The sequence below is a fragment of the Balaenoptera acutorostrata genome, chromosome 3 (genome assembly GCF_949987535.1).
Source record: "Balaenoptera acutorostrata chromosome 3, mBalAcu1.1, whole genome shotgun sequence".
Classification (NCBI taxonomy): domain Eukaryota; kingdom Metazoa; phylum Chordata; class Mammalia; order Artiodactyla; family Balaenopteridae; genus Balaenoptera; species Balaenoptera acutorostrata.
This window is the reverse complement of record NC_080066.1, coordinates 8,974,535-8,994,420: the sequence shown is the minus strand read 5'-3', so window position 1 is coordinate 8,994,420 and position 19,886 is coordinate 8,974,535. Positions and strand designations below refer to the sequence as shown.

At 38.6% G+C, this 19,886-nt stretch overlaps 1 protein-coding gene and 1 long non-coding RNA gene across 4 annotated transcripts in view; one reads left to right on the top strand and one right to left on the bottom strand.

Moving 5' to 3' along the window:
• The window catches only part of LOC130707660 (uncharacterized), a 47,474-nt gene that overhangs the window by 8,665 nt on the left and 18,923 nt on the right, over window positions 1-19,886 (bottom strand). The window lies entirely within an intron of this gene.
• OPTN (optineurin) overlaps window positions 1-19,886 on the top strand; it is a 43,209-nt gene that overhangs the window by 16,247 nt on the left and 7,076 nt on the right. For all 3 annotated transcript variants that reach the window (XM_057543846.1, XM_007189902.3, XM_007189901.3), the window contains exons 6-11: window positions 1,581-1,715; window positions 9,700-9,802; window positions 11,324-11,439; window positions 12,799-12,948; window positions 13,324-13,417; window positions 15,078-15,236. In XM_057543846.1, coding sequence (XP_057399829.1) covers window positions 1,581-1,715; window positions 9,700-9,802; window positions 11,324-11,439; window positions 12,799-12,948; window positions 13,324-13,417; window positions 15,078-15,236 — 757 coding nt within the window. The remainder of the gene's footprint in view (window positions 1-1,580; window positions 1,716-9,699; window positions 9,803-11,323; window positions 11,440-12,798; window positions 12,949-13,323; window positions 13,418-15,077; window positions 15,237-19,886) is intronic.

Here is a 19,886-nt window from a genome sequence, read left to right as displayed (position 1 = left end):
AAGAGGTGGGGGGACCTTGAGGAGGAGACGGCAGGGAACTGGGCACCTGAGTCTCTTGCAAGTAGCTCTGACCCAGAATGCGCTGTCAGCTCGTGCTCTGTAAGCAGGTTCCTACTGCATGACTCTGCTTAAGAAGAGTTATCTGAAAATTTCCCAAAGGATCTCTTCCCTTATAGGCTTTTAACATCTTTTTTCTATAACTTGATGAATGTACTTATAAAACATAAAAATGGGTTGTTTTTTTTTCAGTTATGCTCCCAAGCCTTTGTATAAGGGAGAAAATCAGGATTAGATAATATTTTTTCATCATACAGGGCAGTTGGCAGAAATGAAAGTTATTCCCTTTTTTAGTTAGAAATTCCTCAGCTTCCCCCCTCCCCTATTGCTTTTTATTTTTTTTATTTTTTTTATTTTTATTTATTTATCTTTGGCTGCGTTGGGTCTTCGTTGCTGCACGCAGGCTTTCTCTAGTTGCGGCGAGCAGGGGCTACTCTTTGTTGCAGTGCATGGGCTTCTCTCTAGTTGTGGCGCACAGGCTCTAGGGCTTGTGAGCTCTGTAGTTGTGGCGCAGGTTCCAGAGCGCTTGGGCTCTGTAGTTTGCGGCAGGCGGGTTCTGGTTGAGGCGCGCCGGCTCAGCAGTTGTGGTGCACGGGCTTAGTTTCCCCGTGGCATGTGGGATCTTAGTTCCCCGACCAGGGATCGAACCCGCGTCCCCTGCATTGTAATCCAGTGGATTCTTTACCACTGGACCACCAGGGAAGTCCCCACACAGCTATTTTTTAATAACAGCTTCCTTACCCTGTTTGAAAGTATTTGAAGGAGTCAGAGATGGATTTCTGGGTTCAGAGTTTGAGCTTTGGCGATGGGAACTGGGGTTGAATCCTGGCTTTTTGTTAGATGTGTGACCTTGGGTAGGTTACTGAAAGAGCAGCTGCCATTGGCATCAGCATAGTTGTCCAGAATGTTTAGTTACTGCAGTGCTCGTTGTGGTTTTCGTCGTCATTGAACTGCCTCTTGATTTAATCAGAGTTGGAAATCAAGAAAAATATTTGACATGCCAACAGTGCCTACATTTCTCTGCTCTAATTGTTTGAAACCAGAAACAAAAATGATTTTCTTCTCCTGACTAGAGAACGTGGTGGTTTCAGTTGAGTTGGAGAAAGGCCGGTAGTCTGCATGTCACCATGGGCAGCACACATGCTTGTGCCCTTTGTATGACTGTGGTCTTCCTGGAGATTAGTCCTCTAGGAAAGCCGGACACCAAAAACCAGGGCTACCTCTGCTCCACTGTTTCTGTGGGTCCTGTGGTCTGGTGCCGTGGCCATGGTGACCATTTGGAGGAAGTGAGCACGTGCAGTGTAAATCAAGCCTACCCATCGGTCCCCACTCCTTCCCTGGAAAGCATGGAGGAGTGAGGCACTGGTGGTCACCGGGCCAGCTGTGCTTGGTCTGTAAATGAGAATTCACTGGAGAATATTCTGGAAAGCAGTTCCTTTAAACTGGTTCCAGTAATATTCCTAGACTCTGACATTTTTGTTTTCTCATGAAAACCTTTTAACCTTTATGCTGTCCTGATGCAGGAGCAAGTCTGCAGAAGGTGCCAGGAATTATTTGGAATTTGAGGCGTTAACTGTGAGCCAGCTCCTGCTTTGTCTAAGGGAAGGAAAGCAGAAGGTGGAGAGACTTGAACTTGCCCTCAAGGAAGCCAAAGAAAGGTATGAAGTAGGCAACGCGAAATACGCATACATTGCTTTTTTAACAGCTTTACTGAGATACAATTAAGATACCATACAATTCATCCATTTGAAGTGTACGTTTCAATTTTTTTTTTTTTTAGAATATTCACAGAGTTATGTAGCCTTTACCACATTATAATTTTGGAACATTTTTCCTTCCAAATAAGCAACCCAATACCTGTTAGCACTCACTCCCCATTCCTCCTAGTAATTCTACTTTCTGTCTCCATAGACTTACCTTTTCTGGACACTTCATACAAATGGAACCATACAACATGTAGCCTTTTGTGATTGGCTTATTTTATTTAGCATAATGTTTCCAAAGTTTATCCATGATGTAGCATGTGTCAGTTCTTTTCTCCTTTTTGTTGCCAAATAATATTCCGTGATGTAACTAGACAACGTTTTATTTATCTCTTCATCATCTGATGAACATTGGGGTTGTTCCCACTTTTTGCCCATTATGAATAATATTTGCTCTCAACATTCATGCACAATATTTTGTGTGGACCTATTTTTACAATTCTCTGGGTATATACCTAGGAGTTGAATTGCTGGGTCACATGGTTACTCTCTGTTGAATATTTTGAGGAACTACCAAACTGTTTTCCACGGTGGCTGCACCATTTTACATTCCCACCAGCAACGTATGAGGGTTCCACTTACTCCACATCCACACGAACACCATTGTTGTCTATCTTTTTGATTATGACCATCCTCGTGGATGTGAAGTGGTATCTCATTGTGATTTTGATTCTGTTTCCCCAATGGCTAATAATGTTGGGCATCTTTTCATGTTGGCCATTTGTATATCTTCTTCTTTGCCCATTTAAAAATATTGGATTGTCTTTTAATTATTGAATGATAAGAGTTCATTAATATTCTGGATACAAGTCCGTTATGAGGTATATGGTTTGCAAATATTTTCTCCCAGTCTGTGACTTATCTTTTCACTTCCTTGATGGTATCATTTGCAGCACAAAATTTTTTTATTTTGATCTAGTCCTGCTTATCTGTTTGGTTTTTTGTCCCTTCTGCTTTTGGTGTTGTATCTAAGAAACCATTGCCTAACCCAAGGTTACAAAGATTCACCCCTGTGTTTTTTCCTAAGAGTTTTATACTTTTAGCTCTTACATTTAAGTCTGTGATCCATATTGAGTACATTCTTGTGCATGGTGTGAGGTAAGGGTACAACTACATTCTTGCGTATGTAGATATATTGCTGTCCCACACCATTTGTTGAAAAGATAATTCTTTTCCTCACTGAATTGTCTTGACACCCCTGGTGTAGATCAGTTGACCATAAATGTAAAGATTAATTCCTAAACACTCAATTTTATTCAATTGATCTATATGTCCATCCTTATGTCAGTACTACACAGTCTTGATTACTTTAGTTCTGTAGTAAATTTTGAAATTGGGAAATGCAAGTCCTCCAATTTTGTTCTTCTTTTAAAAGATTGTTTTGGCTATTCTGGGTCCCTTGTTGTTTTTTTTTTTATGTAATTCTTAGGATAAGTTTGTTAATTTGGGGGAAAAAGCCAGCTGGGATTTTGTTAGGGATTGCATTGAATCTGGAGATCGATTTGGGAAGCATTGCCATCTTAACAATATTAAGTCTTCTGATCCATAAACATGGGTGTCTTTCCATTTACTTAGGTCATCCTTAATTTCTTTCAATGATGTGTTGTAGTTTTCAGCATACAGGTCTTGCACTTCTTTTTCAAAATTTATTCCTTTGTATTCTAGTCTTTTTGGTGCTATTATACATGAAATTGTTTTCTTAATTTCATTTTTGGATTATTCATTGCTAGTGTAGAGAAATACAACTGATTTTTGTATATTGATCTTGTAGCCTGCGACCTTGCTGAATTCATTTATTAGTGCTAATCTTTTTTTTAGTGGATTCCTTATTATTTTCTGTATACAAGATCATGTCATTTGCAAAGAAATAGTGTTACTTCTTCCTTACCAACCAGGATTCCTTTTATTTCTTTTTTTTGCATAATTGCCCTGGCTAGACTTCCCGTACAATGTTAAATAAAAGAGGAGAAAGTAGACATCCTTGTCTTGTTCCTGATCTTAGGGGAGAACGCTTTCAGTCTTTCACCATTAAGCTGGTATTACCTTTGTTTTTCATAGATGCTTTTATCAAGTTGAGGAGCTCCCTTCTATTTCTAGTTGCAATTTTTATCATGAAAGGGTTTTGGATTTTGTTAAATGCTTTTTCTGAGTCTATGAAGATGATTGTATGGTTTTTTTTTTTAATATTTACTTTTAATTTATTTATTTGGCTGCGCCAGGTCTTCACTGCAGCATGCGGGATCTTTTTAGTTGCGGCATGCGGGCTCTTTGTTGTGGCATGCAGACTCTTAGCTGTGGCATGCATATGGGCTCTAGTTCCCTGACCATGGATCGAACCCGGGCCCCCTGCATTGGATCACAGAGTCTTAACCACTGGACCACCAGGGAAGTCCCTGTATGGGTTTTTTTTAACCTCTATTAATATAATGTATTACATCGATTGATTTTCCAATGTCAAACTAACTTTTCATCCCTGGATAAATCCCACTTGGTCATGACGTATGATCTTTTTTATATGTTGCTGGTTTGGATTGCTAGTCTTTTGTTAAGGATCTTTGCATCTGTATTCCTAAGGGGTACTGGTCTGTAGTTTTCTTTTCTTACATTGTCTTTGTCTGGCTTTGGTATGAGGGAAATACTGGCCTCATAGAATGTGGTATACACACACACTTTGGGATAAAATTTATTTACCTCATAGAGTTGTGAAGTCAATGAATTTCTACATGTGAGTGAACTTTTTATGAAGGCAAAGTACGAAACCACATAAAACGCGGGAGATAATGCAACAGTTTTAGGGTTCCATTGATTGCAACATTTAATAATAAATATACTATAAGTAGGATATACTATAATATACATAAATATATTATGTCTGAGACATAATTAATTCTCTCAGACATTATAAATGGCTCATTAATCTTAAAATTAAAGCACTGTAAGAAGCACTTTCTAAATGCAGCAGTTGAAAATTTTAACTATAAGATCTGTTTTTAAAATATGAAGCATAAGTTATTTATTCAGAATGAGGGTAACCTAGAATAATCAGTGTTTGTCCAATGACTTATTTGATCGTCAGATCTTTTCAAAGGTGAAAAAGGTATGATAGCTATGAATCATAGGTTTTTACCCCATATCCTACCGCTGTCCCTTAGAAAAGTTCAGGGTTAACTTCCAGGAAACTAGTACCGTGTATTCTAATGGAGTAAAATATTCATCCTGCCTTTTTGACAAGTCCCAAAATCTAGTAATAATGCACAGAAAAATAATTAAGTAAAAGCATTCTTTTTACACCTTAATAATTCCAGCTGATTTTTAAAGGGAAGATGTTTTGCTTTGAAAAAGACCGTTAATAGTCACGAGTAATCAGTGTGTTTCTGTTTCATTGGCACGTTTACCCTCCTGAGTTCTGCACACCATTCTAAGAAGTCAAGTTTAGCCAGTAATTCATCCTTCCTCAGATAACATGATTAGCTTTAATAATAAAAGTGTAAACTTGGGAATTTTCTGATTATACATCCGGATCTTTCATATAATCTAGTATATATTTCCTGCTTTCAAAATAATGATAGCTCTCTGTCTGGAGGTATAGCTTTTCAGATTGCAGCTAGGAAGTCAGGCCTGCCTTTGAGATGGGTGGTTCCCTCTCTCACCCTGAGCTCCCTGTAAAGGATCCGTTTCTCAATAGCATTAAATTTCCATTTTGTGAGTCAGCCTTCTTGCAGTATTTAACACCTGGCAAGTTAGTGATTGGTTGCCAAGAGTAATGTTCCCCATGTGGGTATTAGGATGACCTCCTGGCTAAGGTCGGACTGAAACCAAGAAATAAAATCACTGATTCTTGGACAACCTGGCTTGATTTACTATGTGGGATATGATGGAAAGACATTCCAAGACCTAACATGTCTTTTTCTCAAATACATAAGTCAGTCTTCAACCATTTTCATTAGTCATGAAAAACAGGGGTAATAGACAGTTTAAAATTTACTCTGAAAAGTTTTAGGGATTTGTGGGGACAGCGGACAAGAGACTTGCCTTTCTCCCATTGTTTGCCAGGATTCATATTTCGTGCAGTTTGTGTCTTCTGAACAAACTTAAACTGATAGCCAGGAAGGAGAGGGAAAGTGTATATGAAGTGTGACCCAAGATAATCAAGAGGTAGTAGGGAAAAGTCAGCCGGAGATGAAAATTTGCCCTACAAAATTAAGTTGAAATTCAAATGTAGGTCAGAAGCCTGCGTCATATGTGAGTGGTGTGATAAAGGCCCATCCTTCAACCCTGCACCAACCAGGTCTTAGCCCATTTATTTGCTTAGCTAGAAACAGTGCCTGTGCACCAATTAGGTTGGGCAGTTTGCAACAGATACTAATGCTGTTTGTTTATTTGTTATTATCACTAAGTTTTTTAAAAATCAGGTTTGAATTCACATAGTTTAAAGAATTGGTTCCACAAGCTTTTTATGGAAAAACAGTAATTCTTTGACCAACCCCCCTCCACCCCCCACCTCCTTTTCCTGCTTTTCAGACAACCGCTTTGAACATATTTAGCTGGTTCTTTTGATACTTACTCCCATATATCAAGATTAAATTGCTACTTAAATTTTTTTTCCTATTTTAGACATAATCTATTGACCTCCCACTAGGAAAAATGAGGATTTAACTGCCTTTCACTCTCACCATTGTCACTACACACACTTCTGGACCCTTCTTCCCACCCCACTCCAAAACTGATTATATTGACATTCAGTTAGATCACTACTCAGTGTTTATTATTATTATGCGTACATACCCACGCACACATACTGTTCTCTGTTGAGCTGTGCTCTATGCTTTGACCACTTTTCCTTTTTTATACTTTAAAAAAAATCTCTATGCAGAATTAACCTTTATAAAAATTTGCTTAGTTTCACCATACTCTTCTCCAATGAGGAAATCTCAATTACATTCAAACATGTTAGTAGTCTAATAGTTTTCTCTGGAAGACTTTTCTCCTGGAGTCAGCCTGGTTGTTATCTAGGTCCTGCTGTATTGCAGTCATCTTGGAATCTCCCTTTGTCAGTGTCCTGTGGAATTCCTTCATCTCTACTGTGTTGGATCACCTGTTTCCTGAATCCAGTGCCTTTCTCATTCTCTAAATATCTTTAAATATCTCCACTAACTTACTAAGAAAGAATATATGGGAAGGATATTTTCTGAGATCTGCATATCTGAAAATCTGTTTCTACCTTTATACTTAATGGATAATTTGGCTAGATATAGAAATCTGAATTGGATATAATTTTCCCTCCAAATTTTGAAAGCATTACTTCATCGTATTCTAGCTTTTGGTGTTAATGTTGAAAAACTCATTGCCATTCTGATTCTTAATCTTTTGGTATAAAACTTCTTTTGTTTTTCCTCTCCCCCAAAGGTTCTTTGCTCTGTCCCAAGTTTTCTGACATTTCACATGTGCTTTAGTGTGACCTTGTTTTCATCCATTTGTTCTGGACATTCTTGGCCTCTTTCATTCTGCAAACTCATGTCCTTCAGTTCTCAAAAAATGATCTTGAAATAATTCAGGGATAATCTCTTATCCTCAGTTTTCTCTGTTCTCTCATTCTAGCACTACTGTTACTTTTAACTGGACCTCCTGGACCAGTCCTCTGACTTTCTCAACTGGGTGTTCCTGTTTTCCATTTTTCTCTCCTTATCTCTCTCTTTCTCTCCATCCCCCCTTCACTCTTGCTCTTTCTCTTTTTCTGCTTTCTGATACATTTGATCAACTTTATCTTCTTTGTGGGGCGGGGGACAGTTCCTTTGAATGTTCCTCTTCCATTTTATTATGGTGGTAATATGTTTCTTTCTGTCTCTAAGGATATTAATGATAGGTTTTTTTTTTTTTTGAAGTTTTTTCCCCTTGGCATATTCTAATTTCAGTAAGTTGTTTGATTTTCTGGTTTACTTTGTCTGTTTCATTTTAAGGTTTTCCTGAAATGTCTGGTAATCTTTACTGGTTGATCGGATTTAAGACTGATCAAAGTGCTATGTGGGGCTTCCCTGGTGGTGCAGTGGTTGAGAATCCGCCTGCCAATGCAGGGGACACGGGTTCGAGCCCTGGTCCGGGAAGATCCCACATGCCGCGGAGCAACTAAGCCCGTGCACCACAACTACTGAGTCTGCGCTCTAGAGCCTGTGAGCCATGACTGCTGAAGCCTGCGCACCTAGAGCCCATGCTCTGCAACAAGAGAAGCCACCGCCATGAGAAGCCCGCACACCACAACAAAGAGTAGCCCCCGCTCACCCCAACTAGAGAAAAGCCCACGTGCAGCAACGAAGACCCAACACAGCCTAAAATAAATAAATAAGTAAATTTATTAAAAAACAAACAAACAAAGTGCTGTGTGCCTGTGTAGGGAGATCTGGCTGGGAGGTTTCCTTGGGGAAGTCTTATGTCAGAAACTTTAAATCTTTTCCTTATCCTGATCAAATTCTCCAGAGGAGACTTTTCCAGTCTCCTGTCTGAAGGGTACTTTTCTAGATGGCAGCGTTCTGGAGATGAGTAGGAACAGAAGGCTGAGGGTCTTAGTATTCTGTAAGTTCCCCTCTTTTCAGTAGGGAACCCAACCCCCCTACTCTGATTAATGACTCTGAGTCAAGAGACCCTTTATTTTATGACCTTCTAGTCATTCTTTTTTTTTTTTTTTTTTTTTTTTTTTTTTAATGGAAAGTTTTTTTTTGTTTTTTTTTTTTTATTTATTTTTTTATAGCTACTTTATTTATTTATTTCTTTATTTTTGGCTGTGTTGGGTCTTCAGTTCGTGCGAGGGCTTTCTCTAGTTACGGCAAGTGGGGGCCACTCTTCATCGCGGTGCAGGGACCGCTCTTCATCGCGGTGCGCGGGCCTCTCACTATCGCGGCCCCTCCCGTTGCGGGGCACAGGCTCCAGACGCGCAGGCTCAGTAGTTGTGGCTCACGGGCCCAGCTGCTCCGTGGCATGTGGGATCTTCCCAGACCAGGGCTCGAACCCGTGTCCCCTGCATTAGCAGGCAGATTCTCAACCACTGCGCCACCAGGGAAGCCCTCTAGTCATTCTTAAACAGGTCCCAACTTTATCCCCACGTCCAGAGGTACCTGGTGTCACTGATTCCTGAGCCTTTGGGGTTCCACAGTATGAAGTGGGTTCCATCTTGGCTTTCCCTACTGTTGGCTCAGATCCAGTCCTCTTGGGCTATCTAGTCAGTTCCCACTCATACCTAATGCTTCCCAAATCTTCTTGCTATTATTTCCTCTCCCCTTCTCTTTGTTCTTGTAGGTATGTGGCTTTTAAAAGTCATTTTGGTGGCATTCAAGGTGGGAGAAAAATTACATGCATATATTTAAATCTACCATCTTTAACCACAAGTCTCTTTATTTCATTTGTATCAGGATGGCTTTCATATGATTATGATTCACTGTAAGACTGTTGCTATATTTGTTTGTTTTCAGGACCTCATAAACTTAGATGGGTCCCAAAAAACAAGTCTTTCCCTCTCTGCCGAACCCTTATAAAGGGACACCCACTCTCATGTAGCACATATGCATGCACATGTATACACACATAAAACACAAATTTAAAAAATATTTCTGTGCGTGACGACGTGAAAAGAGGCAGTATTTTTCAGTGTTCAAGATAAATTATAAGTATAATATATCTTATACCTCCATGTGCATTCATCCCTTAAATCAATTCTAGCCAATATCAGGTTGAAAGCAAAACCAGAGCTAATATAGAGAACGCGAAGAGATTTTGAAAACATTGATCTTTTATCCAAATTTTGAACAATGTTATTTTCAGTGCTTCCATAGTTGTTATTCCTCTGGAAGCCAAAGAGAAAGTAACTTTTCTATATTCTTTAATTTTTCAGAATTTCTGATTTTGAAAAGAAAGCGAAGGATCGTTGTGAGATTGAGACCCAGACAGAGGGGCGCACAGAACAAGAGAAAGAAGAGGAGAAAGGCACAGAAACTGTGGGTACTGAGTCTAAGACTGTTACCGCACCCCCGATGGACAGAGAGTAGTGCAGGCTCTGGAGCTGAGTCTTGTGATGTGTTATTGGCTTTAGCAATAGAGAAATAATTTCCATGTTGAATATTTTCTATTTCTCTCATAGTTCTTTGTCCTGATCTGCATTTCATTCATTGTAAATTGTACTGAGATGTATTCCTATCCTAGTGATTCTAGGAGATCACCTCTCTCTCTCTTCTTGGCTGATTTTCTCTCCAGAATTCCTAAGTGGACAGGCCCACTAATTGATAAAGGCATTTTGTCCAATTTATAATGAGATCATTTGAGGATGTGACCCAGAAACGTAAGGTAGAATTGAAAGATCTTGGTTCTATCCCACTACTGGTTTGCATAAAACAGTATGAACAAAAACTGTTCATGTTTATATACATGCTTATATACATTTCTGTTCTGTGGCAACTCAGAGACGTGCCTCGTAGCCTTCAAACACAGCCCGAAGCTGAGGGAAAGGTGATGAAGGCGGGAAGTTGTAAGACCCACAGCAGCCCACGAGAAGGGCATTTACATAAAACACTTCAGCCAATTTATTTATTCAGCAAATAGATATCAAATGCCTACGGTATGCCATGCTCTGGGCTGAGTCCCCTACTTTCAAGAGAATGGAGAATATTTTAAAAACGGAGATGAAGAGAACACCTGTGAGTGTTAGTACCCTGTTGACTAAAACTAGTCGACAACTAATAATAGAGAAGTACTGGGACTCCCATGGCACCGTAAAACTCACTGACAAAAATTCTAGAGCTGCCAGGAAAAAGGCCGTACAGTGAAACTAGTTGAGTAAACTAGAAAAATAAATCAGCCAGGGAATATGGGCATGAGTTGCTAGCTGGATAAATTAGATTGTGCTTTGCCATCACTGTGATCTATGATCCCTTGAACTATGATCAGGATTCTTTTTTTCTTTAATTTATTTTTGGCTGCTTTGGGTCTCTTTTGCTGCGTGTGGGCTTTCTCTAGTCGTGGTGAGCAGGGACTACTCTTCATTGCAGTGCACGGGCTTCTCATTGTGGTGGCTTCTCTTGTGGAGCACAGGCTCTAGGCACGTGGGCTTCAGTAGTTGTGGCTCACGGGCTCTAGAGCGCAGGCTCAGTAGTTATGGTGCACAGGCTTAGTTGCTCTGCGGCATGTGGGATATTCCTGGACCAGGGCTCTAACCCATGTCCCCTGCGTTGGCAGGCGGATTCTTAACCACTGCGCCACCAGGGAAGTCCAGGATTCATTTTAATTAAGATAAAGTCATTATCACAAGTGCATCCAAACTGATCAGTTAATGATCTATAAGGAAACAGAGTTGTACCCAAAGCTTTTTTTTTCCATACAAGATATTTGGGGTGTTAATTGCCAAAAGTTTAATCAGTTCAACAGTCTTATTTAGTTTAGACACCAGTGGTTCACACTGTTTTCTCACAAAGAGGTTCACTTAGCCTCTGATAAATGCATGTTTGTGATTGCCTGGATGACAGGTTGGAAGTGAAGTGGAACCGTTGAACCTTCAGGTGACAACCCTGTTTAAGGAGCTTCAGGAGGCTCACACGAAACTCAGTGAGGCTGAGCTAATGAAGAAGAGACTTCAGGAAAAGTAAGAATGAGAGATGAATTTTATCCTCCTTCAAAAAGTATACAGTTTTACAAAACGTGTTAATATACAAAAATATAGTTTTATTACTGTTTTACTGAGTAAAAGAAAAAGAGACCTAATTAAAATATGAATTCAGAAAACACTAATATTCAGATTAATATAGAAACATGAAGTCCTTGGAGTAATATGGGGGAATGGGCCCAAGGGACTCTGATTCTGCTGTTTGGGGACATTTGTTAAGCGTATATGAGGACCTGGAAAAAGCAGTGAGCCAGACTTCCTGTGACTTACGTGAGCTGACAACATTGATGTGAACAAACATAAAAGCTACAAAGGGCAAGAAGAACTTGAGTGAGATTTACTTAGGAAAAAAAAATTGATTTTCAATCAGTTATGAAGTCTAATTTATAAATTGAGAGAATTTTGCATTTGCTTGTTTCTCTTGATGTAAGAAGTTATCCCAAATTTAGGAAAGCTGAGTTGATGTTGTTCTTTTGGATTAGTTAGCAAACATATTTCCAGCACAATATACAAGTGTATGTTTCCATGTAGTTACACTGACCAAGGTTGTACAGTATTAATGGTTATCTAGTACAGCATAGCAGCTGACGCTAAGGACTTTAGATAAACAGACCTAAGGTTGAAATATGGATCTACCCCTTATTTGTGGTATTACCCTGGACAAGTTATTTATTTAACCTCTCTGAGCTTGTTTTATCATTTGTGAACTGTGTGTCATAATTCTGACTTTGTATTAAGTAAGCTAATGTTTAACATGCTTTGCGTTAATGCCTTGCACGTAGCTATCATTGGTGTGTATTTGCTGTTATATTGAAATTTTCGCTCTGATCTTTAAGAGGACTGAAAGCATTTCCTTCTCCCCTATTGAATCTTTGTCAGAAGTCATATTTTTTTGCTTAACAGAGCCCATAGTTTTAAAAATACTAAAGATATCCATGGATCACTATATGAGAAGCACCTCTAGCCAATTACTGCTTTGGTCTGTATCTAAATCACAGAAATATATTTGCATGACTAGTTGAAACAATTACTCCAAGTAGACAGTAGCTTGTGTGATCTTAGATCTGTACTTGTTTATGTTAGGCATAAGGGTTCAGAAATATGTAAATTTCTTTTACAAAAATCTGTATTTTTTTATATTCAGGCATAACGGTTCAGAAATATTACTTACTTCTAGTAAAGAAGCAGGGAGGATAAAATATTTAATTTTGTACTGTTAAATTTTTGAAAAATGTAATCCTAAAATTCTTTGCATTTGCTACGTAATCTGGGGATTCATTTAAAAACCACTGAGAAATGAAGTATTGTTTGTCCTCATGAAATTTTGCTCTTTCTTAGATGTCAGGCCCTTGAAAGGAAAAATTCTGCAACCCCATCAGAGCTGAATGAAAAGCAAGAGCTTGTTTATAATAACAGAAAGTTAGAGCTCCAAGTAGAAAGCATGCGATCAGAAATCAAAATGGAGCAAGCAAAAACAGAAGATGAAAAGTGAGTATGCTGTGACCGAATGGCTACTTGCTAAAAGAAGATAGAATAGCTCTTTTATGCAGATTGGAATCAGGATTTAAGAATAAATTAAAAAAATTTTCTCTTTTATTTATTTGAAGGCATACTAGTAGACTTTTCTGAGGAGATGAAAGTTAAGTTTTATAATAACAATTATGAAAATTATTTGTAATCTATCTTGATTGGGGAGGGGGGAATTGTTTTCTTTGCAAGTAAGAACATGCTAGTAGGTGGTGGGATGATAAGGGTGGGAGGGAAGATTTTGTCACCTGAGTGTTCAGAAGAGGGTTGGGAAGTAAGACTAAGCTTCTATGATATTTTTCCCAAGATTCCATTTTAAAATTTCTTTTTAAATAGGTCCAAATTAGCCACTCTACAGTTGACACACAACAGGCTTCTTCAAGAATACAATAATGCACTGAAAACAACTGAGGAACTAAAAAGAAGAGAGGTACTTATAGAAAAAAAATTACTTTCATAGCCATTTAACATTTTATGTAAATATCTAAAGTAGTTGTGTTAATCCTTAACTAAGTCTGGTTTCAAGGGTTGTTTTTCCATTTATAATTGATTTCTTGTGTCTAAGTGTTTATAACATTTTATAACTCCTGATGTTCCACACACGTATAATGTGCCTTGTGTACAGAGGTGATGTGCATGTCCTACGGTCGGAGTATGGTTTTAGCATTTTTTTTTTTAAATTTTATTTATTTATTTATTTATTTATGGCTGTGTTGGGTCTTCGTTTCTGTGTGAGGGCTTTCTCTAGTTGCGGCAAGCGGGGACCACTCTTCATCGCGGTGCGCAGGCCTCACACTATCGCGGCCTCTCGTTGTGGAGCACAGGCTCCAGACGCGCAGGCTCAGTAGTTGTGGCTCACGGGCCTGGTTGCTCCGTGGCATGTGGGATCTCCCCAGACCAGGGCTCGAACCCGTGTCCCCTGCATTAGCAGGCAGATTCTCAACCACTGCGCCACCAGGGAAGCCCAGCATTTTTTTTTTTTTTATAAATTTATTTACTTATTTATTATTTATTTTTGGCTGCATTGGGTCTTTGTTGCTGTGCGCGGGCTTTCTCTAGTTGTGGTGAGCGGGGGCTACTCTTCGTTGCCGTGCACGAGCTTCTCATTGCAGTGGCTTCTCTTGTTGCGGAGCACAGGCTCTAAGCACGCAGGCTTCAGTAGTTGTGGCACACAGGCTCAGTAGTTGTGGCTCGTGGGTTCTAGAGCACGGGCTCTAGAGTACAGGCTCAGTAGTTGTGGCGCATGGGCTTACTTGCTACGTGGCTAAGCTTTTAGCATTTCTAACAGTGGATGGGTTTGTAGGAGAGCTGAGCCTGGGCTCCTACATGAGTAATGACTGTACAGTGAGACCGCTGCCTGGAGCTATCACAAGGCTAGCTTGCCTGCTGTCAGTGAACTTGAGGCCCTGGACTTATCCGGCTGCATCTTAAATTATTGTAATAGTAATAGTAATAATGCCCCCAGAATGGTGTGATAATTTAAACACCATGGATAGAGATGTCAGGTGATAGATGTATTAATTAACACAATGGTGGGAATCCTTTCACAATGTATACGTATGTCAAATCATCACGCTGTACACTTTAAATATTTTAAAATTTTATTTGGCAGTTTTACCTCAATAAAGCTGGAATAAATAAAGACCACGGGAGCTTTGAATTAGAAGGGGTCTTTGAGTTTATATTCTTAGAAATATACTTTCTGTTTTTCATTTACTTTTACTAGAATATTGTTCCTCTCTAGGACCTAGTAAATTTTTAATTTAAACATTCCACTGACTTCATAAAGTAAGAGTAATGTGAGTGGAAGAATAGGAGTATCAGCAAGTTACACCCACCCTGAGATAGGGTTTGTTATTAACTCCCTTATTTTAGCATTTTCTTTTTATAAATCATTATTTTAAATTAGGAAATTATTATCTTCAAGCTGTAAATTAAGTGCGTGAAAGTTGCTGAATAAGTTATCCCTGCTGATTAACAGAATAGTTTAGAGCCAGTCATATTTTAAAAAATAAACCTTCATCTAATATTTTACTAAAATAGGTTGAATTATTTCAAAACCATGTCTAGAATAAGTTTGTCTTTTTCAGTCGGAAAAAGTGGATAAGGTAGTGCTGCAGGAACTGAATGGAAAGCTGGAACTGGCAGAGAAAGCCCTGGCTTCCAAGCAGCTCCAGATGGATGAGATGAAGCAGACCGTCGCCAAGCAGGAGAAGGACCTGGAAACCATGGCTGTTCTCAGGGCTCAGGTAGGCTTCGTTATGTGAGCCGAGGCAGGCCAACCCCGATTATATTCTCTAACAGGAAAGTGATAGTGCTTAAAATATATTTTTTGATTTTATACTATTTCCACCAGTATATTTTTAAAAACCTTTTTACCTAAGTATATCACAGGTGGAAAGTGCACCACACTTTTAAGTGTATTACTCACTGAATTTATCCATTCTACAGTTTATAGACAGCTGGATTATTTCCAGCTTGGGGCTTTGTGTTTAATGTTGCTCTGTCATTCTTATGCGTGTCTCTTTGTTCACCTGTGCATTCATTTCTGTTGGGTACACACCTAGGAGTAGAACTGCTTGTTCATAGAGTATGCATGTTACTCAGCTTTAATAGATTATGCCAAAGAGGTTTCCAAAGTGGACCAGTTTTCACTCCCACCAACAGAGAGCTCCTATTGCTCTATATCCTTACCCATACTTGTATTATCGAAATTTTTAACCATTCTAGTGGGTTTATAATGGTGTCTCATTAAATTTGCATTTCCCTGATGGTATGAGAGTGAGTACTTTTTCAGATGTTTACTGGCCTTCTAAGCATTCCCTTTTGTGAAGAGCCTGATCAGGTCTTTGCCCAATTTTCTTCTGGTTTTCTGGCTTTTTCTTAAATTTATAGGAGTTCTTTATATATTCCACATACAAGCCCTTACCAGTTATACTTTTTGCAGATTTCTTCACTCTGTGATTTGCCTTTCCACTCTCATGAAGGTGTCTGTTGAACAAAAATTCTTAATTTTAATGCAGTCCAGTTTATGAGTCTTTTTATTTATGATTATAGTACTTTTTGTGTCCTGTTTTTAAAACTTTCACTATCTCAGGGCCATGAACATATTCTCCTGTGTTGTCTTCTAAAAGTTTTATGGTTTTGCCTTTTACATTAAGATCTAAAAACCATCTGGAATTAGCTTTTCTATATGGAGTGAGGTAAGGGTAAAGATTCATATTTTTTTCTGCATGAATATCCTGTTCATTTGGCGCCATTTATTTAAAAGGTCATCTTTTCTTAAGGACTCTGCTGCCCTCTTTGTCACATATTGTGTCCAGATACCCACGGGTCTATTTCTGGATTCTATACTGTTCCATTGGGCTATTTGTACATCCTTGCTCTGGTACCATACTGTCTATAAAAGAATCAAATGCTTTGATATCTGGGAGAAAAAGTCTTCCTACCTCATTGAGATTCTTCAAGAGGACCTTAGGTTTTCCTTTTCTTATAAATTTCAGAATTCGCTTGATATTTTCTACACAGAAAAGAACCCTGGGATTTTGATTAGAGTTTTATTAAATATATATAAATCAATTTGGAGATGACTGGCAACTTTACATCATTGGCTCTTCCAGTCCATGAACATGACATATCTTCTTTAATTATTTTCAATAATATTTTTAATCTTCTTAGTAAAGATTCTGCTCATCTTTTATTAGATTATTCCTAGATATTTTCTATTTTTTTGATATTTTCTATTTTTATCATACTTTTATAAATAGCATCTTTTTTAAAACTTCATTTTCTAATGGTTGCTGCTATATAGAAATACAATTGATTTCTAATATTGACTTTCCATGCAGTAAACTTACTCAACTCACATTTGAATTCTAATAATATTTCTGAATATTCCTTTGGACTTGGTACACTAAGATCCGTTGAATAATGACAGGTTTTTTTTTTCCTTTCCAGTTCATTATATTTTTTTTCTTTCTTTTTCTTGCCTTATTGCGCTGGCTGGGACCCCAGTGCAATGCTGTGTAACAGTGAAGAGAGCAGGCAGCCTTGCCTTGCTCTCAGTCTCAGTGGCAGTGTTTTCAGCATTTCACTGTTGAGTGTGTGGTGTTTGCTATAGGCTTTTCATGGATATCACTTATTAGATTAAGAAAATTCCCTTCTCTTCCTTGTTTGCCAAAAATGTTTGAGTGGATGTTGAATTTTATTTAGGAAATGTTTTTTCTTCATATAATGATATAATTAGATAATTATAAGCCTTTTTCCTTTAATTTGTTAATGTGGTAAATCACATTGATTTTAAAAATATTAAACTTTGCCTTTCTTGAATTATCCTCTGTATATATTGTTGGATTTGGTTTGCTCATATTTTGCTTAGGATTTTTGTATCTATATTCTTGAGTAAGATTGGCCTAGAATTTTCCTTCTGCTCATGTCCTTGTTGGGTTTGGATTTCAGGGTTTTACTGGCCTCATAAAAACAAGTTGGGGCACATTTCTTCTTTCACTGTTCTCTGGAAGAATTTGTGTACAATTGGCTGGTTGTGACTGTTTTGGCCCACCTTTCATACTGGTGGGTGGAGTCCTTAGAGGAGAGTTTTATTAGTGAACACACATCCTGCCTGAGATGTAAAATCACCAAAAAAGTGGGGGGAAACCTTTTTTTGTTTGTTTCTATTTTGTTTGTTTGCTTAATTAAAAGTGGGATCCTGTCATACGTTTTGTACTACTTTTTCATTCATGATATACCTTGGATATCTCTCCATGTTATTACTCACAGCCATACGTACTTTTTTTTAACAGTTGTATGGTGTCCAAAGTGTACCTTGCCATGACAGATTTAACCAGTCCTCTATTAATGGACCTGTAGGCCGTACCAGTATTTTTGCTATTATCAACAATGCTGAACTGAACATTCTTGTATCTATGTCTTTGTGCACTTGTGGAATCTCTAGTAAGATACAGAAATGGAATGGTTGGGTCACTGGGTATGCCTGTTTTTAAGTTAAATAAGTATTACCAAGTTGTCTTCCAAAAATGCATAATGAAAATTATTCTCTCACCAAAAGTAGATGAGAGCTCCTATTTCCCCACATCCTTGCATCACTCTTTTAAATGTTTGCCAATCTAAAGAAGATAAACAGATTATTTGTAGTGTAACAATGCCAGAAGTTTATTATTCCCTATATACATATTCAGTACCAGCTGCCCAGAGTGGCTGGCCCAGTGAAATATGGAAGTGGTTGACTGAATTTATGGTTTTAGTTTTATTTCGACAGGAATATAATTTCAACCTGAGCTCTTTAAGGCATTTCCTTTGTTTGTGCATGATACTGTAGTCATGTACTTTTGCCATGTTCTGTACAGAGACATCTGTTTTGTTTTGATGGATACTCTTGTTCATTCATTCAACAATTCTTTTTTGAGCACTTTATGTCAGACACTGTTCTCACTGCCAGGGATATAGGAATGGACAAAACAAAGGCCCAGTTCTTACTGGCTCAAAGCTCATAAGTGATGGAGGTGAGAGTCTAACTCAGATTTAGGTCTGACTCAAAAAAAGCCCATAATCTATCAATGATAACCATAAAATGTTGGATCACTCACAAATGGCAGGAAGTCCCTTAAAATGATCTCTTTATTTCATACGTTTTTTGGTAACTAAAGTGTGATTAGAATATTTAAATTTTTATTAATTTTACTTTTTAAAGTAATGGATAAAAATCTATATCCGAGAACCACTAAATTTGAAATGAAAAACCCAATTTTAAATATAGGAAGTTAAAAACTGGTATTAAAATAATGCTCAATTCACTATTAAGGCATTCATTTTTACTTTATAATTTTTGTAACAGTGAAGAAGTTACATATTATGGCATATTTACTTTTTTATAGGTAACAAATTATTCTCCAAACGTAGCAGCTAAAACAACAAGCATTTGTTATCTCACACAGTTGCTATGGATCAGGAATCCAAGAGCAGCTTAGCAGGGTGATTCTGACTCAGGGTCTCTCATGAGGCTGCGTTCAGGATGGACTGAAAGATCTATTTCCAAGATGGCTCATTCTCATGGCTATGGACGGGAGGCCTCAGTTCCTGACCATGTGTGCCACTCCAGAGGGCTGCTTGAATACCCTCATGACATGGCAGCTAGCTTCCCCCAGAGCAAGTGATCCACAAGAGAACAAGGCGGAAGCCATGGTGTCTTTCATGACCTAGTTTCAGAAGCCACACACCATTACTTCTGTAACATCCTAGTGGTTACACAGGTTGGCCCATTCATTGTGGGAGAGGACCACGTGAGGGTATGATTACCAAGAGGGAAGGATCACTGGCGCCACCTTGGAGGCTGGCTACCACCTACTACCACCTGGCTGTGGAAAGTAGTATGGTATATGGAAGCGTCCATGGTACATGGGCTTCAGTCTGGGTTCAAATGCTGGTTTGAGCACTTAACTAATTTCCCCAAGATTAAGAGTTATTAAATTTATAAATGTAAGATGAGCATAGCAATTCTGCCTTCCCAGGATTTTGGATAAGGAGGAAATAAAATGGTCAATAAGGGCACCGAACATAGGACCCTGCAGATGTTTGGAATTCAATAAATAGCATCTATTTATTGTTGTTTTTTTAAAATTAATTAATTTATTTATTTATTTTTGGCTGTGTGGGTCTTCGTTGCTGTGTGTGGGCTTTCTCTAGTTGCGGTGAGCGGGCTTCTCATTGTGGTGGTTTCTCTTGTTGTGGAGCACGGGCTCTAGGTGCGTGGGCTTCAGTAGTTGTGGCACACGGGCTCAGTAGTTGTGGCTCACGGGCTCAGTAGTTGTGGCTCGCGGGCTCTAGAGCACAGGGTCAGCAGTTGTGATGCACGGGCTTAGTTGCTCTGTGGCATGTGGGAT